At 43.1% G+C, this 19524-nt stretch overlaps 1 protein-coding gene and 1 pseudogene across 2 annotated transcripts; one reads left to right on the top strand and one right to left on the bottom strand.

The window, feature by feature from the left end:
• Positions 1-459: 459 nt before the first annotated feature.
• LOC115052329 (uncharacterized) lies at positions 460-3578 on the top strand (annotated as a pseudogene).
• A 1374-nt stretch (positions 3579-4952) lies between these two features.
• lrsam1 (leucine rich repeat and sterile alpha motif containing 1) lies at positions 4953-18391 on the bottom strand. 2 transcript variants are annotated; one of them, XM_029515315.1, is made up of 25 exons: positions 17795-18390; positions 16957-17085; positions 16806-16862; positions 16127-16171; positions 15937-16014; positions 15654-15722; positions 15486-15570; positions 15274-15397; positions 14972-15060; positions 14130-14239; positions 14018-14047; positions 13486-13608; positions 12661-12800; positions 12491-12535; positions 11030-11100; positions 10272-10371; positions 10100-10187; positions 9936-10010; positions 8818-8898; positions 8465-8560; positions 7816-7914; positions 7601-7732; positions 7112-7178; positions 6504-6709; positions 4953-5597 (listed from the first exon to the last, which is right to left on the bottom strand). In XM_029515315.1, the coding sequence occupies exons 2-25, from the start codon at positions 17026-17028 to the stop codon at positions 5475-5477; spliced, it is 2205 nt and encodes a 734-aa protein (XP_029371175.1). In that variant the 5' UTR covers positions 17029-17085; positions 17795-18390; the 3' UTR covers positions 4953-5474. The 2 variants fall into 2 exon arrangements, 1 of the variants encoding a protein (XP_029371175.1); XR_003841315.1 differs by lacking the exon at positions 4953-5597 and having other exon boundaries at positions 6628-6709; positions 7112-7732; positions 14972-15062; positions 15276-15397; positions 17795-18391.
• Positions 18392-19524: the final 1133 nt, after the last annotated feature.

Here is a 19524-nt window from a genome sequence, read left to right as displayed (position 1 = left end):
TAAAAAAACATGAACTAGTAATAAAGACCAACCAAGGACCTTTGACAGACCAGGACACCAGTCTTGGTAATCTGATTTGTTACAGCACTACAGGTTGCTGCTATAGAGTCCCAACTTCCAAAATTCCCCATTTGACTGAGACAGGATTAGGGGGAAAAAAAAACCAACCTCAGTGGGTTCATATGAGACTGGATTTGTAACAAAAGGTCTGTCAACACAGTTCTATTGAGAACAGTCTGCAGTTTAGAGGGGTCACTGAATGCAGAGCTTACTCTGATCAAATCTGATGTGCTAGTTTAGATCAAGTTTGATTCATCAAAGTTTATATAACATTAATGAAGATTGCATTTGAATCAATCCTTTACTAATGAGTTAAACTTTCTAAAAATTCTATCTTTTATTGTTCTCTCTTTCAAAGACTGGCATAAATATGTCTTTTAAACTGTCCATTTCTCAATCATGGGGTAGCCTCACTCCAATGCATCCCCAGCTTTAAGGTCCATTATCCTCTAAATGGGACCCACATTTAAGTCATGAACACCATGCTATATTGGAGACTTGACACTAGAGACTGACACCGTAAACCCATTAAGAAAACCTTTACTAAGCTGATAAAGTCAAGTGAGAAGCGGGGCCATTATAACATAGACTAATATACACTCACCGGCCACTTTATTAAGTACACTTGTTTACTTGCTTGTTAACACAAATAGCTAATCAGCCAATCTCATGGCCACAACTCAATGCATTTAGGCATGGAGACGTGTTCAAAACAATGTGCCGAAGTTCAAACCAGGCATCAGAATGGGGATAAAAGGGGATTTAAGTGACTTTGAATGTGGCATGGTTGTTGGTGCCAAACAGGCTGGTCTGAGCATTTCAGAAACTGCTGATCTACTGGGATTTTTATAAACAACCATCTCTAGGGTTTACAGAGAATGGTCTGAAAAGGAGAAAATATCCAGTGAGCGGCTGTTGTGTGTGCAGAAAATGCCTTGTTGATGTGAGAGGTCAGAGGAGAATGGGCAGACTGGTTCAAGATGACTCAACTAACTACTCAGAACCAAGGAAACACACAACACTTCCATCATTGAAGAAGGCTACAGCAGAAGACCACACCGGGTGCCAGTCCTGTCAGCTAAGAACAGGAAAGTGAGGCTACATTTTGGACAAGCTCAGCAAAATTGGACAATTGAATCGCTGCGGGCTCAAGCCAGCAGCACCAACATTTTCAGTGCGTCCGTGCCATGGAATTTACGTAAATTCAATACCGAGCGAGATTACTTCCGGTTCTCAAAGTAAGATGTTGGTAATACAAAGGCAATCAGTCAAGCTCACCCATTCATTCTAATGACTAAAATACAATTTTTAATGTGCCGTAATATCACTTTGGTCCATAAGTTCTCACAATGGTTGGTACAGTTGACCTCAGGACCATCCTGACTGCTACCTCACTCAGTATCAAACATTTTTACTGTATAATTTTGGAGGGAAAAAATACATTATTATTATTAATTATTTTTTTTAGATAAATTAATAAATAAATTTTTCTATACACTTTTTTTATTTTGTATTTAATTTTGAATTAATTCTTATTTCATGAGTTCATAACAATCACTGTATAAGTGCATTTGTGAATGATATTTTCCAAGAAAATTGCACATCCATCGGAAAATTGGGTTCAAGAGCTGGGTTGCTGGACTGAAAGAACTGAAAGCCTTGAAGAAACAGCACAAGGCAGCAAGTGAAGAAGAGTGTGTACCACTGGCAGAGCTCCATCTGATTATCAGGAAAAGCTCCCAATCCTGCACAGAGCAGAACAACACAGGAAAACACCTGAAAGAAGTTCAGGAGGTGGTGAGGAAAGCAAGGTCCAGGTCAGCACCAGGACCAAGCGGAACATCTTATAAGGTCTATAAACACTGTCCCAAGATCTTGAGCGTCATCTGGAGAAGGGGAAAAGCAGCACAGCAGTGGTTGCAGAGGGTGTGTGGATCTCTATAGAATGTTGAAGGGAAGATCTTCTTCAGCATTGTAGCTAAGCGACTGGCTAATTTCTTCCTCAAGAATGGATACATCAACACCTCCATGCAGAAAGGTGGCATCCCCGGGGTACCAGAGTGCTTAGAGCATGCTGGCGTGGTCACTTAGCTCCTCAGAGAAGCAAGGGAGAACAAGGGTGATCTGGTGGTGCTGTGGCTAGACCTGGCCAATGCCTACATCTTAATGCCCCACAAGATTGTCTTTGAAACCCTGGAGAGGCACCATGTTCCAGCTGCAGTAAGAGATCTCATCCTGGATTACTACGGTGACTTCAGCCTGAGGGTCTCAGCTGGGTCACACATGTGCCACATCTGAGTGGCACAGAATGGAGATGGGAATTAACACAGACTGCACTATCTTAGTGATCCTGTCAGCTCTGGCAATGGACATGTTGGTGAAATCTGCAGAACCAGACTATAGAGGTACCAAATCTAAATCTGGGATCCGCCAACCGACCTGACATTGACTACCAAGTCAGTGCCTGGAGGCAGATGGATCTTAACGGGGTTGGAGGCAAATTGGATGGGCCAGGATGTCATTCAAGCTATTAAAATCAAGATCCTTGGTCTTGAAAAAGGGCAGAGTGACAGATAAGTTTTGCTTCTCTATTGCAGGAACACTGGTCCCTACCATCTCTGAGAAGCCAATATCCGATATCCTTTGAGGAAGAGTTCAAGGTCTTGTGTGCAAGGGAGGCATTGCAATTCCACAAGTCAGCACACCCAAAAGCATCAGCAGCAGGAGTAGCAGTTAAGACTGGCAGGAAATGGAGAGCAGATACAGCAGTGGCGCAGGCAGAGTCTGGACTGCGCCACAGAGTCCTCTTGGGAACCAACCATCCCATCCCTTCGTTTTTGATAAGGCGCGGGAACAGGAGCGGAGGCAACTAGTCCAGAATGAGGTGAGAGTAGTGGTGGAGGAGGAAAGATCCAGCAGAGCAGTGGGAATAAGGCAGCAAGGTGCCTGGACGAGATGGGAGCAAGTTGCGGAGAGGAAGAGCTTGTGGACTGAGCTCTGGTGGGCAGAGCCACAGCACATCAAGTTCTTGGTCCAGGCTGTCTACGATGTACTTCTCAGCCCTTCCAACCTGCACTGCTGGGGTTTGGTCGATACACCAGCATGCCCCCTTTGCCAGGGAAAGAGGACGCTCGAACACATACTTAGTTGCATTAGCAGCTGTTGGAGGGCAAAAGTCATGAAGAAGGCCATGGCTGGAGAGAAGCCAAGAACAACACAGAGAGCAAAATCAGGGCTTCTCAACTCTGCACAGGACTGGCAGTTCAGTGGACTTGGGCAGCCAACTCAAGTTCCCCCAGCATGTTGCGAAGACCACCCTCAGACATGACATCATTCTGGTGCCAGAGGCAACAAAGAATGCTGTCATACTAGAGCTCACGGTGCCGTCGGAAGAACGTATGGAGGAGGCCTTTGAGCGGAAGAGGGAAAAATATGACGACCTGGTCAGGGACTGCCAAAGACAAGGCTGGAAGGCTAGGTGCCTGCCAGCCAAAAGGATAAGCATGTTTTACAAGTGATGACAAAATTTTGATCTGGAGACTAAACAAATACAGATGAATAGTCATCAAAGGGTGGTGGTACAAAATGTTAGTGATTACCATGAATAATGCAAAAACAATGGCCATGCCAACCTTGTAATTTCATGTCATTTACATACATTACATATTGGTTTACACTGTGTGAATGCATCTTCACACAGTGAAATATCATCTGGGACATGACCTAAATACCCGGGGGTTTATTCTTGCATGCTTTTTACAGATTCAGTTTGACACCTGTTGCCGGTGGTTCCATGTGGAGTGCCTTAACATGGACTCTGCAACACCTCAGCAGGCAAAGACTAGTGACTGGAATTGTCCTATTTGCCAACAATAAAACCATTGTCAGAACTTATGGGCCAAAGTGTTGTTATTGTATAGTAAAGATGGAACATTAGGCTTTTTCAGTGTAACACACAAAAAAAAAAAGACAAATTCAAGGCCTAATTTCTCCAAAATGATACAGTAAAAATGTTTGATACTGAGTGAGGTAGCAGTCAGGATGGTCCTGAGGTCAACTGTACCAACCATTGTGAGAACTTATGGACCAAAGTGATATTACGGCACATTAAAAATTGTATTTTAGTCATTAGAATGAATGGGTGAGCTTGACTGATTGCCTTTGTATTACCGACGTCTTATTTGAAAACCGGAAGTACTCTCGCTCGGTATTGAATTCCCGTAAGTTCCATGGCACGGGCGCACTGAAAATGTTGGTGCTGCTGGCTTGAGCCCGCAGTGATACAAGTCAGGATGGATCCATGCTTTCATGTTGTTTACACCAAATTCTGACCTACTAAAAATGTTGACGAATGTCGGCTCACACTTGGCTCACCCATCTTATGATGAATACTTGCAAAAGGACAATACACCACGTTACAAAGTTCACACCCTCTATAACTGCTTGCTGGAACATGACAATGATTTCACTGATCTCAAATCAATAGAGCACCTTTCTTGGAGGAGAAAAAATTAGTTTGGCATATAGCCACCGTATACTGAACGCTAAAATATGCAAAGCAGCCATTTATGTTTGTTTTGGAAGCAGTAATTTCAGAGTTTGACAACTTGGAGCTCATTTTTCCTCAAGTTGTTTGGATTGCAGCATCACCTGCTGGTTCTCCCCTACTTCTGATTGGCTAGTGATGTTAGTTTGGTGTTTCATTCTATTAGGGGAACTTAGTTGACTTCTCCAACCTGACAATATCCATCAATATCCAGCATAAACAGGGTTGGCTTTTAATGTTATTTTTTTACTTGCAGTCCAATGACACTCGCCAGAGATCCAGCACGGTGCTGGAATACAAGCCCTGTGCCCCTTTGCTCCATAAACGATCAAACAAAAGTACACATTTGTCTTCATTTATTTTATTCATTTGCACCAATTAACAGCATATAAATACGGAGTGAGTACAGAGGTACAAGGGTGAGAGAGAACACAACAAGCTGTGAAACACACTGAATAGCAACAATGGCCAGTGATGATTTTTTCTGTTGTGTCTATGAATGTTGGATACGTATTACTTTGGTTGAAGCAGAGACAATACAATTTCAGTGAAAGGCACATTAGTGGAGAAAGGACCTGAAGCAGTTAGTGGTGTCATGTTGGCTCTAATATATAAAACAATAAAAACAAACAAAAAAAAAATAAAATACAGACAACAGACATGGATGTGACCATCAGTAACTCAAGTCCATTCAAATATTTAATTTTCAAAGTATATACATGACATGAGTATTGGAAGGTTGATACAGGACAAGGCTCAGTCCCTGAAAATCCAGCTACAGAGCTTTTGTATAGGTAACCTTTCACTCACAGCAGCTTGATTGCTCATGCATAAATAGAGAGGAAACAGGTTGGCCGGGTGGGAGCTTCTAGCTGTGGAAGAGACGAATGCGCTGGGAGATGTTGCTGCGACACAGTGGGCAGGTCAGCAGAGCATTGCTGCACACCTGGCAGCAACACACGTGACCACAGGGCAGGAAGATGACCTGCGACTTGAGAGAGAGAGGGGATCAATAGCCAGCATGTCCTCTTCAGGAACAAGGATACATTCCTGTGTTTGCTGCATACTTAATCAGACTAAACTGCTAAGCTGCTTTCTACTTCTGATCTTTTTCTGGGCCACAGGGGGTGCTGGAGCCAATCCCAGCCAACATTGCCTGGACAGGTCACCAGTCCATCGCAGGGCCAGCATATAGAGACAGACAAGGACGAACAACCACTCATACTCAGACCTACGGACTATTTAGAGTCAAATATTAAGCTAGACATGCATGTCTTTGGACGGTGGGAGGAAACCCATGCAAGCACGGTGAGAACATACAAACTCCACTGAGAAAGGCCCCAGGCACAATTCTAATGAGAACAATCTGCATGTTCCATATCTGAACCATAAAGTCTCAATATTTTCTCTGTGTCTGTGTGGAGGCTGACTGTTGACCTGTCCATGGTGTGTGTAAGACTGACGCCTGTAGAGACACCATTCCACACAGCCCATACAGGTAAAAGCTCATCTCCTCTGTGCAGCCAACAGTTAGTTATCCACTAATAGCCTGCATATGAGGCGTTTAGGGGACTTATGTAAACTGTAATCACAGTTGCTGTCCACCCAGGAATCCAGAGTTGCTCAGTTAATTATAAATAGTGGTCTGGTCCTCAGTCCCAGATCAGCATCCAGGATCTGAGTTCATACACAGTCTGCTAACCCTAGTCTCGAGATTTAGAGACAAGGAATTCAGTTAGTAAAACACGTCATTTATACAATCTGCTCGTCAGTCAGAGGGACAGATGGCCAGTCAGACACTAAGTCAGTCAGTGAGACAAAGTCAGAAAGGTGGAGAGTTTGGACATCTACTATTAGTGCTGCTTAAAATGCATCTGACACTGAATGGTCTTCTTACCCCGGTTTCCATGCAGACAACACACTCAGAGTTCCCTGGTCCCTCCACAGGGCTAGGGGCTGAAGGTGTGACAGGGGTCCCTGGGGTGAGCGGAGGGCTCGGCATCTGGATGGTTGATGTACTGGGAAGAGATGTAGGAGAGGAAGGGGGTGGAGCCGTGGGAGTGAGTTCTGATACCTTCTCCCAGTGGAAGGCCTCACATGCTCCTTGTGAGGAACAGCGCCAGTGCACAGAGAGATAGATAAGCGGGCGATGAGTTCTGACTGGCTGATACATCATCAGGTCAATAGCAGGTTAATCATCATCAACATTTATAACAAAGCAGGATAGAAAATATAGAATGGATGATGAGAAAGGAAAGTTTTGATAATGTGAGGTGACTTTTGTGTACTCTGGCACTATGACTACTCCGTCACTAATGCCAGTGATGGCTGTATTTGAAGAACGTCTTCTGACTATGTTAGCACATTAATTAGCCCTTAGTTTATCTCTTTCATGACTCCTTGAGCTGTGAGCTGCTGACAGATGTGAGTGTACGTGGTTCTGGTTCCACCTGTGAGCATGCACAGCTAATAGTGTGTTTAACGTTACAGGATTGTGTCAGGTACCTTGTGGTTGGTGTTGCTGAGCCCAGGTCAGCAGAGCTTTCTGGATCCCCACTTCATTAATTCCCAGCTGAGAACACACCAATGAAGTTCCTGTTAATTATTCTGCTCATAGGTGCTCATAGGTGCTCACAACACTCATCTTAGCACCTTGTGTCAGTCAAACTCAACAAACAGGCAGGAAAGGAAGAACACAGTAGAGTGATGTAACAGTGTGAAAGAGTGAATTCCAAAGAGTGCTGCATAAATAGTGGCATTAATAAGCACAGAGCCTGACATGCATGTGAGTGGGCCTGAATGTGAGTGATGGACCTCTGCAGCCTGAAGATAGATATCTCTGTTAACATCTCAGGCTATTCATATGGTGGCCCCCGAAGGCTCAATATAGGGCAGCTCAGAACACATTTAAACAGACAAAACACACTCTCTGCAATAATTCTTTACATCTGATTTGGTCTGACAGAAACATATAGGTCAGTGTTGCACATGGACCTTCCTGAGGTCGGAGGAGCTCATGTAGCGAAGGGCCTCAGCTGTCACTCGATGATGAGCCAGGATGGGCAGGTAATGTTGAGCTGACAGTTTAGACAGCAGGCTGACTAAATCCCCCTCAATGCCTGCCTCCTATGATGACATCACAGTTTGAAAAGTTAGACTAAACCTCCAGTGTGTGTGTTTGTGCCTATGTGTCCTGTTCTGCTCAGTACCTGCACATGCAGTGACACTGGCTTGGCATCCAGCAGCCTCTGATACTGGATCATCCAGTAATTCTGCTGATTGGACTCAGACTTCAGCTCAATCTCAGCCTGGAAAACACACAGGCAGAGACACAAATGAGACGAACGGGTCAGTCCATTGACAGAGCTGTGTGTGCCAATGTAAAAATGAGAGAATGGTAGCCAACTGATAAGGTGATGGAGGAAAGCGTGATGTAATGATGCTTTCCAAACTGCTGACCTGCTGAAGCTGCTGTCAACAAGCCACGGTGACTCACTGACAAAGAGTATATGAGACCAAGCAACAGGAAGGCCTGAGACCACTTCTAGTTCTGTGTCTCCCAAACCAATGGGCAACACTTGGACTGAGCACACATTGAGATGTTCATTTATCACAAGGGAGGAGCATTTCCTCCATCATGTATTTAATGCCAGGCTCACACAGGATCATATTCTAGCACTTTCCTGGAGTCACCTCCATTTTCATTAGCATCCCAGTTTGCTGAAGGAAGAGACAGTTCGTTTGAAACTAACATGAATTTATCTCAGTATTGAGAATAAAAAAGCAAAGCTGAAACACTGGATAATTTTCTCATGTTTTAAACAGCTAAGGCAACATTGCTATGAGCAGATCACTCACCAGGATCTGCTGCAACTCCTGCTCCCGCTGGTCCCTCTGCTTCAGAAGCTGCTGCAAAAAATCACTTAAGGCTGTGCGCTGCTCCACGAGAGCCTCCTGCACATGTCACACAAGGCAGAGTCACAACATGCACTCATTAGAAAATACTGTCTCACACACACCAGCCTGCCTCCGAGCTGAGTCATTTCTTTATAATAACTCAATAAGTAAAGCAGGACACATTTCTTTATGTCTGTTGCTGACATGAAGCAATGACAGGGATATAACCAAAATAGATTTTATGGTATTAAAGAGGAAAAAAAAAGGTAAATGTGCAAATGAGGAAGGCAAAGGGAGAAGGTGGCAGCACCAACCTGCAGGTTCTCAGCGTTAAGATTGCGCCTTTTAATCTCCAGTTTAGTCAGCTGCATTAATTCACCCTCTATGAGCTTGATCTGGGGACAGTGCAGAAGCAAACATGAAGGTAGCAGGGAGGAAGATGCTGCTGATGAACATCGGATAAAAACACGGATCATGATCTTTCTGGGTGTGATATTATTATTATCTATCTTTTCTTTCTGTCTCTTCACAGTTCAAATAAGAAGGAAACAACTAAATCTCTCAGACCCTCCACAGCGGTGGGGTGATGGAGAGTTAGATAAGGTTCTCTGTTGTCTTTTTTTCCTACTGTGGATGTACTCAGTAAGTTCATATTCATAGGGGCTTAATCTTTTTCATCTATGTATTAGTGCTGAACTTTTCTGTATTTAATACATTTTCTGTAAACATTTTAAAATTCAATAAAATAACACTTGACATGAACCAATATTGTGAAATTCTGTTGATTGGGTTTTGAGGCGCAGGTTTCAGATACCTATGGTGTCCCCTGTAGGTCATGAGTTATGGACAATTTTTAGGTTTATGTTTATGTTTTTGACTGATATTGGTCATGTGTATCTCTCGATGGCTGAATAACAATCATTGTTGATACAGTGAAAATCTCAAAGTGATTTTGATTTTACTGTTTTTTAGATGATAAAAATCACTTCAAAACATGGCCTTAATATTGTCAAATATTGAGCCATCATGAAGCTGATTGGTATTAGTGAGATCAAACTATGCAGCAGCTGTGTTCACTAAAGTTCCAAAAAGCCGCTTGTGATCATAGGAGGCAACTAGGAGGCAAATTCCTGAAATCCCTGGTTGCATAGAATCCCAAGATGACAAGTGTGAGAGCTGCTGATGTATGGATGCAACGTCTGCTGGAACCACAAATAAATTATGCTAACTACACACTTTTCACATTATTATTAGTTTGTCAATGTGTAAAGAGTAATGTAACAAAAGACACACAGAAACATAAAGTAGAATATGAAATATGATGTTGAACAAAAGCTAAACGAGGATGTCTTGCAAACTAGGAGAGTATGTTAATGTTGTTTAGCTAGCATTTGACGGAGCTCAGACAGGACCTCCTCCCCTCTCCACAGACCTGGTTACGGATGTAGCCATGCACAGCGTCCTTTTGGAGCTGCAGAACCTGGAATGCTGCTTTCTGCATCTCCTCCTGCAAGGAACAGGCAGACAGGTGACTGGGCCTCATGCTGAATCCAGGTGAGAGCTTTTCACCCAGAGACACACTTCGGCGCCACTTACCTCCTGCAGGATTTGGGCTATGGCTTTAGATTTGTCCAAAGCTTGGAGGGACAGCATGCTATCAAACTTCCTGTCCAAATTCTCTTTACTGTTACAGAAGGAAGAAGAAGAGCCCCATGTTACTCAAAACATTGATTTGGAGTGTGTGTGTGTGTGTGTGTGTGTGTGTAACCTTCTGTAGGCCTCAGACACTAGGCTCTGTCTGCGATAGTCACTGGCTTCCTGGAGAAGACTCATAGCACAACTGTCTGACAGCATCTTCTGCATGGCCGCTGTGAATACACAGTGGGACAGATTTCTGATCAATGATGTGCCTGAAAGATTTTAATACATATCTTTCGTAGATGTAATGACGTCTCTATGTTTGGCTTCCCTGTGTTCACAGTTTTTTTTCTCCGATTTGCCTGTGTTTTGGATTTTGAGTTTTCATCCCTGCCCCCTTTTTTCTTGCATTTGTCTGGATCCTCACTCTATGAATCCAACAATGTTATACAATTAAGAGAATCTGTATCATTAATAATAATAACCATAACAACATCAACAACAACAACCATAGTAATAATTAATAAAGGAGGTTTTTACACAGTGTCAAGTGTGACGTTACCCATCGGTTTGCGAGCTGCTGTTTTGAGGCCTCAAGTTTGTAATTTGATCATTAGCCATCTTGTTTTTTAAAACCACAAGAATGAGAAGCTGAAGAGGACTGAAGCAAGGATCTGACCTCCTCTCAAACATTAGGGTTAGGCTAACCCTTTTCAAACATTACAAAGTTCTCTGATAAGTGAACATCACAAATGTTTTTATGCATTTGTTAATAGTGGGTTTAGCTCATCCAACTGAATGTGTCAAGTGTTGGCAGAAATCAAACACAAAAAGAAGAAGATATCTCTGCCAAAAGGCTAAATTAAGGTCTCCAGCCACGTAGCTCACCTGCCACCTCCCGTTTCCTCAGTGAGTTGGTCTCTTCCTGTGTGATAGCAGTCAAATGCTCCAATCGGATCCTGTGCAGAAGTCAACAACATTTTAATAGTCACTGCTGTCTGACTTTTCTGTAACTTAAGTCTAACCTTAGAAATACAGACATCAAGTCTATATAAAGTTACAGAGTGCAGTGTTTGAACATCCGCTATCTACAGTGCTGATACCGCAGTAGGTGTCAGCTGGGGTACATCCTGGACAGGTCACCAGCCTACAGTATTGCAGGGTCGACATATGGAGACTAATTGCTGTGCCCCCCAAACTCAGACACCAGTATCAGAAAATACACAGATAGGGCTCCCTGAGGCGCCATTGGACCAGGTCATTACAAGCCCTGTGGCTACTCTAGCAGCTCAGTAAGGCTATAATACACTTCACCCAGTCTCACACTGCCTCAGTAGAGAGTTGGTTGTTCCAAAGTAGGGGAAAGATCAACTGGTACCAATCCAAATGTGGCCTTAAAAGGGATTAAAATAATTTGAAATCAATCCTTAAATAAATTGGCAGCCAGTGGGGTTAGAAGAAGCCTCTCCAAAAGACATGACGATGATAAGACTGATGCTCCATTCGACCCGTTCAGTTGAGCCACAGTATATATTTTTGACCAGGACATATCCTTTGTCCTTCACATAAAACAAGTTAGTCGGGCAGCTTTCTTCCACCTGAGAAACATTAGGAAAATCAGAAACATCCTTTCTCAGGATGATGCAGAAAAACTAGTCCATGCATTTGTAACTTCTAGGCTGGACTACTGTAACTCATTACTATTTGGATGTCCAAACAAATCTCTAAAAGGCCTTCAGTTAATTCAGAACGCTGCTGCACGAATATTAACAGGAACTAGGAAAAGAGATCATATCTCTCCTGTGTTAGCTGCTCTTCATTGGCTGCCAGTAAAATAGAATTCAAAATCCTTCTTTTAACATATAAAGCTCTCAATGGCCAAGCTCCATCATATCTCAGAGAGCTCATAGTTCCTTACTGTCCTAGCAGGCCACTCTGCTCTCTAGATGGAGGTTTCCTTGTGGTTCCTAAAGTCTCCAAGAATAAATCTGGAGGCAGATCGTTCAGTTATCAGGCTCCTCTTCTATGGAACCAACTTCCAGTATCGGTCCGGGGGGCGGACTCTAATTTTCAAGACCCTAACCCTAACCCTTTAAAAACTACACCTGGTCGTTAATAATGGTCCACTAGTACTTTATGAATTTTTGATCACTGTTTGCTGTGTCACAGCTTCTCCTCTGCAGTTTCTATTATCCTCCTCTGGAAAGCACTTTGTGCATCTGACAAGGAAAGTGCTCTATAAGTAGGCTCAGTCTGATAAGTGGAAAACAACCACATGATTGCAGCCAATTGTTTTTCTGTCTGATGTGATAGATTTGGGTGTAATGGATCAGTTATATACCCACTCACCGATCTTCCTCCATGGCCTGAAGAAACTCAGTGCTCTTCTTCTGCCTGGAAAGATAGAAGTATATCACAGTTAAAAGAGTTGCATCTGATATACAGAGTTGACCGTGAGCCACAGATCCACACAGGTGGATCTCTTTCAATAAAACACAGTCTGTTCCTGGAGGTCCTACCGGCTGCTGTTCCTCAGCATATTGCTGACGCGGTTGCTGATGCTTTCCTCAGCTTGTCTGACTCTCTCCAGCATCAGCATCCTCTCTGCCTCTTGAGCCCTCTGCTGTTGACTGACCCCCTGCTCCAGACGCTCCTGCTCCTACAGGTCACACAGGATTCACTTAAGTCAGCAACAAACATACAGGGGAAAAAAATAAATCAGCAATTGGTTGCAGCCTGTGGTTTCTGGAGATTACCTTATTTAGAATGAAAAACTGTACCATAAACTCCATAGTGACAAGAGGTTTTTATAGATGGCACTTTGAAGGACAGTTGTGTTCAGAAGAGCTACTATCCATGAAACTCCCTCCCCACAGTGAGTCTTGACAATCTTAACAACAACAATGTGCCACCCAGGAGTTATAATGATCCAGTTAACTGGAAGCCATATTATCTAAATGATATATGTTGATATTTTCCGCTTCCTGTGCTCCAAATGTTCACCAATTTCCTCAAAGCAGTGCTTCATATGTGGTCACCAAAATAAAACTAATACACCAAGTTAATGCAAAATATTAATTTGTTAATGATGACTGGAGTTGTCATAATTCAGCCAAATCTCAGGCTGAACAGAGGCCTGAGATTTGGCATACGAAGGATCTGTGTTGGCATGGGACACTGGTTTAGTGTCGTATCTTGAGGGAGGGATGATAGCTTACAGATCAGCAACAACAAACAGAAACAAGCTCTGTAAGTTCACTGACTGAGAGTCACTCAGGTCAAAGAAAATAATCCAACACTGACAGGTAAAACAAAGACCAGGAAGGAGTGAGCATGTGGTGTACCTGTCGCACGGAGTTGAGGATGCCCTCTTTGCGGGAGTTGTTGCTGAGTAAGAGCTGGGTATGCTCTCTTTGCTTTTCTTCCAGGTGCCGCTCAAAGGCCAGTTTCTCCTCCTGTTTCTGTTCCTGAAGGACAGAGCAGGATAGACAAGTGTCTTTATACTGCACATAGGTGTGCATCTACCTCTAAAAACACTGACCTTTGTAGCTTTGGTACAATCCCGCAGTGCAGCTAAAGCCTCAACAAGCAACACAAACATCACAGGCATGCACAACATCGATGACTCAGTCTCGCCTGAAAATCAACATCCTTCTAATGCCAAACTGAGAGAAAGAAGAGCAGCGAGAGTTTGAAGTCTTTATCTAGCACCTATATCCATCTGCTGCTTGCTGGAGATAAATAGTATAGATAATAGAAAGTATTCTGACTGTTTCACTGCAGGCAGGTATCCTCTCTCTAAAAATAAGAGATTCACAAACCTAAACCCCCACATCTGGAGGGGAAACTGACAGCTGTGTCTGTGCACTCACTCACCTTTCTCCTGGTGTAGTCACTGAACTTGGTCTGGAACAGATAGTGGGGACATATTAAATAAGTGTGTGCCAAGAGAAAGCTCCACATCTCGACAGTCCTGTGTGTCAGTCACCTGCCAAGCCTCCTCCAAGCCATCCCAGCAGTCACAGCTCTGTTTGCCGCAGTCATTCTCCAGAACTGGCAGGAGATACTGTGATGGGGAGCAGTACTCCTCCCCCAATTCTGAAAAACACATCAACAAAGAAATACACTATCAGTCCGTGAACAAGAACTGAAATCCCACTGACTAGAGCTTTCATCCAATTTGAAAAGCAGGTTGGCCTAGTCACCCTGATTTCAGCCATAATTCTTCTTGGTGTGGTGCTCATGTCTAGTGTGTGTTGGAAGTCTCTTACTTGTTAAAATGGTATTAAACAAATAAGGATATAAAGCACAGGCTGATCCTTTAACATTCAACAGCTGCACAACATTCACCATTTAGGGCCTTTTCAGATACTCATTACAGCCTGCACTGATTTGATCACAGGAACATCAAAGTTTAATGGTCACATGACCTCCAGAGTTAAAACAATAGAAAGATTTAATATCAGGATTAAAATGACCAAAGTGATTGCGGTACAGGTTGACCTGATGCAGTTCATTCTGTTAACAAGAGCCAAGTAAATGTATGAATGACTTTCAACACAGACATTGTAAAACTACCTTTCACCTGTCAGCGCTCCTTAATCAGAAACCTGACAACACTCAGCTCACATGACAGGGTGATATCTATATACACACAAACATTTTGATTTTACTGATGTCCCTCATCTGGATAAGTACATGCAGCATAATGTAAATATATAGAAGCTGCTGGACAGACGGACAGCTCACAGCTCACAGAGGACTTTGAGTGTGTGTGCAGGGGGGGCACAGTAAGTAGGTTACAGCAAGTAACACAAAGTGAGCACTCACCGCTGCACAGGAAGCGTTGGATGCTCTCTGTGCCCTCAGTGCATACATGAGCAGGTGGGTAGGTCATCATGGCTGCATCAAGGGTAAAGCTCTGTTCACAGCACACATACATTTTATACAGAGTTTTACCAAGAGTTTGGTCTAGACCTGCTCTAAATATCAAGTGCCTTGAGGTAACTTTGTTATGATATGGCGCAATACAAATAAATCTGATTTGATTTGATATGATTTGACATTCACACAGGGTTTGTGCTACAGTGTAACCAAATCAACGTTTTGGTTTTCCCAAGAATGTATAACACACCTCCAGGGTGCGGATGTAGGCCAGAGATTGGGGCAGCTTGGTGATTTTGTTATCGCTCAGGTCCAGAGTGCGAAGGCTGCTCAAAGAGCCCACTGATGTGGGCAACTCGCTGAGACAGTTTCCTGTTGCAAACACAGTTATGGGGGCATTACATTACCAGGCTCATCTGACTTGCACATGTCAGTAATGCATAAGCAGTTAGTGGCCCACCCTTCAAATTGAGTGTCTGCAGAAACCGCAGATTACCAAAGGAGTCTGGAAGGGACTTCAAACAGTTCCTCTCCACATTCAGAATCTGACAGGACAAATTGATGCAAACAGATAATGAGCAGGTTTCACTCACACTCCCTCTGCACATAATAGTTCATAATTGTTTACCTGCAGAGACACAAGCTTGCCAATGTCTTCTGGGAGTGCACATAGCATATTGTCATGCAGATCCAATACCTGAGGGTCAAAAGTAAGGCTTCTATCAGATCCACTGTATATCACAGTCTTTTGACAAAACATCAAACGTGTTTATATTATCAAATTGGTTGTTTGCTGATAGATTGACTATAAAGCAGGAGGACTTGCGCTATGTCACTTCGAGGTTAGAGGTAGATTTTTAAAAATTATACAACATGTTTTTATTTCTCACCATGCTGATGCATTACATCACCTTTAAAGTGGCCAGAGCACTGATGTCACATCCTTTAGGCACCAGTGACCTCAGCTTATTGTTGTGGAGGATAAAGACCTGAAAGACAGCACACGTCTCTCTGCTGAGTGTTCATCCAGGGTCATACATTTCTTATATACATACATTGCACTAGAAATAAATTTCCTGTAACTCCACAATTCACTCTTACCTTCTTCTGTAGCACCTTGCAAATGGAAAAGGCACTTGAGGGAACCTGTGGCAGAACAGACCAAAGACAACACCATCTGTAGTTTGACCAAACCAATAAACGCTCACTTTTGCAGACAGAGCAGAAATGCATAATGGTGAATGTAAAATGTAAGTAAATAGAACCATCAAATAAGTCAAGATGGTGGATGAGGGGTGGATGTAGGCAGAGTGAGGGTGATCTGCTAAGTAAATGGGTGTCTCTCCCACAGGTGAAATGTTGTCTTAAGGATAATAACTCCACCATGGAGAGAAAGTGAGAAATTTTGACAAAAAAGGCTGAGAGAGAGTAAAAAAGGGAATAGAAAATAAACAGAAAGCACACACATAAGCGTGTGGGAATTGTGTGAATTGACAGAGGATAAAAGGTGGAACTGAAACTTGACATTTGCTCATGTGACAGTGGAAAATGCAAGAGAAACAAGTAACAAGTGTGAGTAATAAAATGAATGATGTAAAGTGATGCTCCCCAGCACAATGGAGTCTGTATTTGCAACTGTGACAGCAGTCCTAAATAAACAGCCATGTTAACACAACATTCTCATGAATGTGATTCATAAGACTGTCAGGCTGCTCTTAGTTAAAATTATGGACTTTAGACCACTAGTCAGTAACACAACTCCCAACAGTGACAGACTCACCTCTGAGAGCTCACAAGTTGAGATGTCCAGGATGTCATCAGCACCCGCCTCCTTAGACTGCGGGACAAGGGTGAGGAGTTATTGTTTGAGATAGATACTTTTGACTATGTGAGGCAGTGCCAGGAGGTTGACTGACACGTGTTGTTCTTACCCAACACAGCTGATATTCAAGTCTTTTTTGCGATTCATCACTGGGTTTCTTCTTCCTGAAGAACAGAGGCATTTTGTCCTGCTGGGTATTGATGTCCTTCCACAACTCTCCAGGGAACTGCGGGACAAGCTAGAAAACGTTGACACCGTTGGCCCACTGAGGAGTACCGCATTTGTGATATTAATGCCTGAAGATCAAACAAATGTCTGGCTCTTCCGCTGCTAAACAATACTTAACCAACTGGTTGCTTATTTGATATGCTCTTTGCTGTTTTAGACAGGTGAGCAGTGGTTGCATCACAGCTTACAGTAGTAGAAAGTTGAAGTCTGGAAACCCAAGAAAGGCTTAGAAAACAGCCTGGGGAGTCTGGGGATGATTAGACTACTGCAGGTTGTGGTCAATCCTCTGATTCGCTGGAAGTGAGGAAACACTGCCCGGTTGCTCGAACTGTAACACAATCCCCGACTTGTTTCCCTGTTGCTGCTTTGCGTCGACGCCACCGTAGTGTTGATGAGTGCATCATTAGTGACACTGCACAGGAGTGGACAGCAGAGGCCCTTCAGGGCCCCTTTACGCAGGAAATCCTCCACATGTTCACTCCCTAAGAACCCATCCCTGTGCTACACTGACTAACCTCACTGAGCTGCAGCACGATGAGGTCTGTATTTAATGACAGGGATGACACCATTAGCTTCCGTCAGCTACCATCATCAGGTGCCTGATACCTTCAGCTTACGTGAGCTGACAATGGCGGCCCGTAAACACTGCAATACACCTGAAAAAAACTCGGCCTCCAGGCAAAATGTCAGGTTAACCCAAAGAGAGGCTTCATACTCACGGTGGTGTGATGTGTCCCTGCTCCTCTGTAGGATCAGTCTGGGAGCTGTGCACCTCCGAGCTTCGCTAACGAATGTCGGCTGGATAGTTAGTCCGCTAAGGTATCGTCAGGGTCACATCCACTTTTCATAGCATCCGCTTCGTGAGTATACAGCTGATCACTGTTATTTATTATTCTAGGACTCCGCCACCTTTCCCTCTTCTTCTTCTCTTCAATTTTCGGCAGACTATACACTGTAAAGCCTGACGCTGCCCCCCCACGGACAAAGGTTTGCTACTACATACGCATACATATGCACACGCAGTGCTGGAGTCAAATTACAGATCCACCTGGTCATATGTTACTCCAATAAAAGTGAAGGTCACTAAGGTAAAGTACTGGAGTACTTGCTTTTAGAAAATAATTAAGTTTTTAAAACAACTTTTCATTGCAGTGCAGTGTGTCCTGAAACAGAACAGCCAAAGAAAGTCTAAAATAATGCAGTGAATGAACTGATTTGAACAGGTAATTATTGAATAAGAAGCAAATCATATAGAAACAAACTAAAACTGAAAAAATAACCAACACTGTAATTATCCTGTTCTCTTTTTTGAAAGAAAACCACCCGTTCAAAATCAAAATGCTAAATTAAAAAAAAGTTAAGCGTCTTGGCTCAGTGACAAAACCTGTGTAAGTGCAAATTTTCCTCTGCATTTATTTCCCCTCCACTCTCTCCTTTTAGTCTACTGCTCAAACTGGATGAAGTTCTTGTTCAGATTTAGCAGAAGCTGGTTTTCAAATTTCTGTTAAGTAATTCTTCCCTGTCGCGGAGTGAAGCTTGGATTTGAGATCATTTTGAAATGGATGGGAGTAGAAGCCGTCCCAGGTCAGCTGTCTGGGAACACTTTGAGCTTCCTGTGTTAAAAAATGTATTCATTGCATGTACCAACGTGCATTTTGCAATAACACTATAACTATGTAGAGACACTTATGGACAAAACATCCTGACATCTGCATTCCTAGCACAACACAGCCAAGTGCTGAGTCAAGCCACGGCCAGCATGTATTTATGGTGAGTTTACACACTTATTCACAATAAGCATAAATTATGCACTTGATCAGTAAAAGAAGCCATATTGTTATATGTACATGTGTTACACATATGTGTTATATGTACAGTATTTTGCTGGAACCAACCCACTGCTATATTCCCTCATCTGTTCCAGCTGGCCAACACGTCTCTCTAAATTCCAGCCACATCAGTGCCTTGTGAGAGAATATTCTCAAAAGGAGGAGAGACTTCAAACAAGTCAAGACACCGTCACAGTCTGAGCACTGATGAAGGGATTTTTTTTCCTGAATAAAAATACTAAAATGTAAACAAGCATCCCGTATGAACAGTGACTGATTAAAACAAAATATTCTTCCATACAAGTACTATAAACCCAAACAAGACAAGACAGAAAAGGACAAACACACTCCACTTACTGATGAATGTATTGTATAATCACATTTAACCACTAGGTGCTGCTCTTGGAACGTTCTAAAAGATCGATTCTCTGTCCTCAATGGTTCCAAATGGTTTGATCTCTCGAACGTTCCACTTCTACCATCACTGATGATCAGGAAGAGAAAGGTTTCGTCTCCATTGCCTACCAAAGCCATAGCTTGGATCACCTTTACTTGCCTTTACTCGCCTGCGAACTCACCGCCCAAACTTGAGTTTTATGGAGTTTTCCAACGCAAATAAG

The sequence above is a fragment of the Echeneis naucrates genome, chromosome 12 (assembly GCF_900963305.1).
Source record: "Echeneis naucrates chromosome 12, fEcheNa1.1, whole genome shotgun sequence".
Lineage (NCBI taxonomy): Eukaryota > Metazoa > Chordata > Actinopteri > Carangiformes > Echeneidae > Echeneis > Echeneis naucrates.
This window is presented reverse-complemented; position numbering and strand designations above follow the sequence as displayed.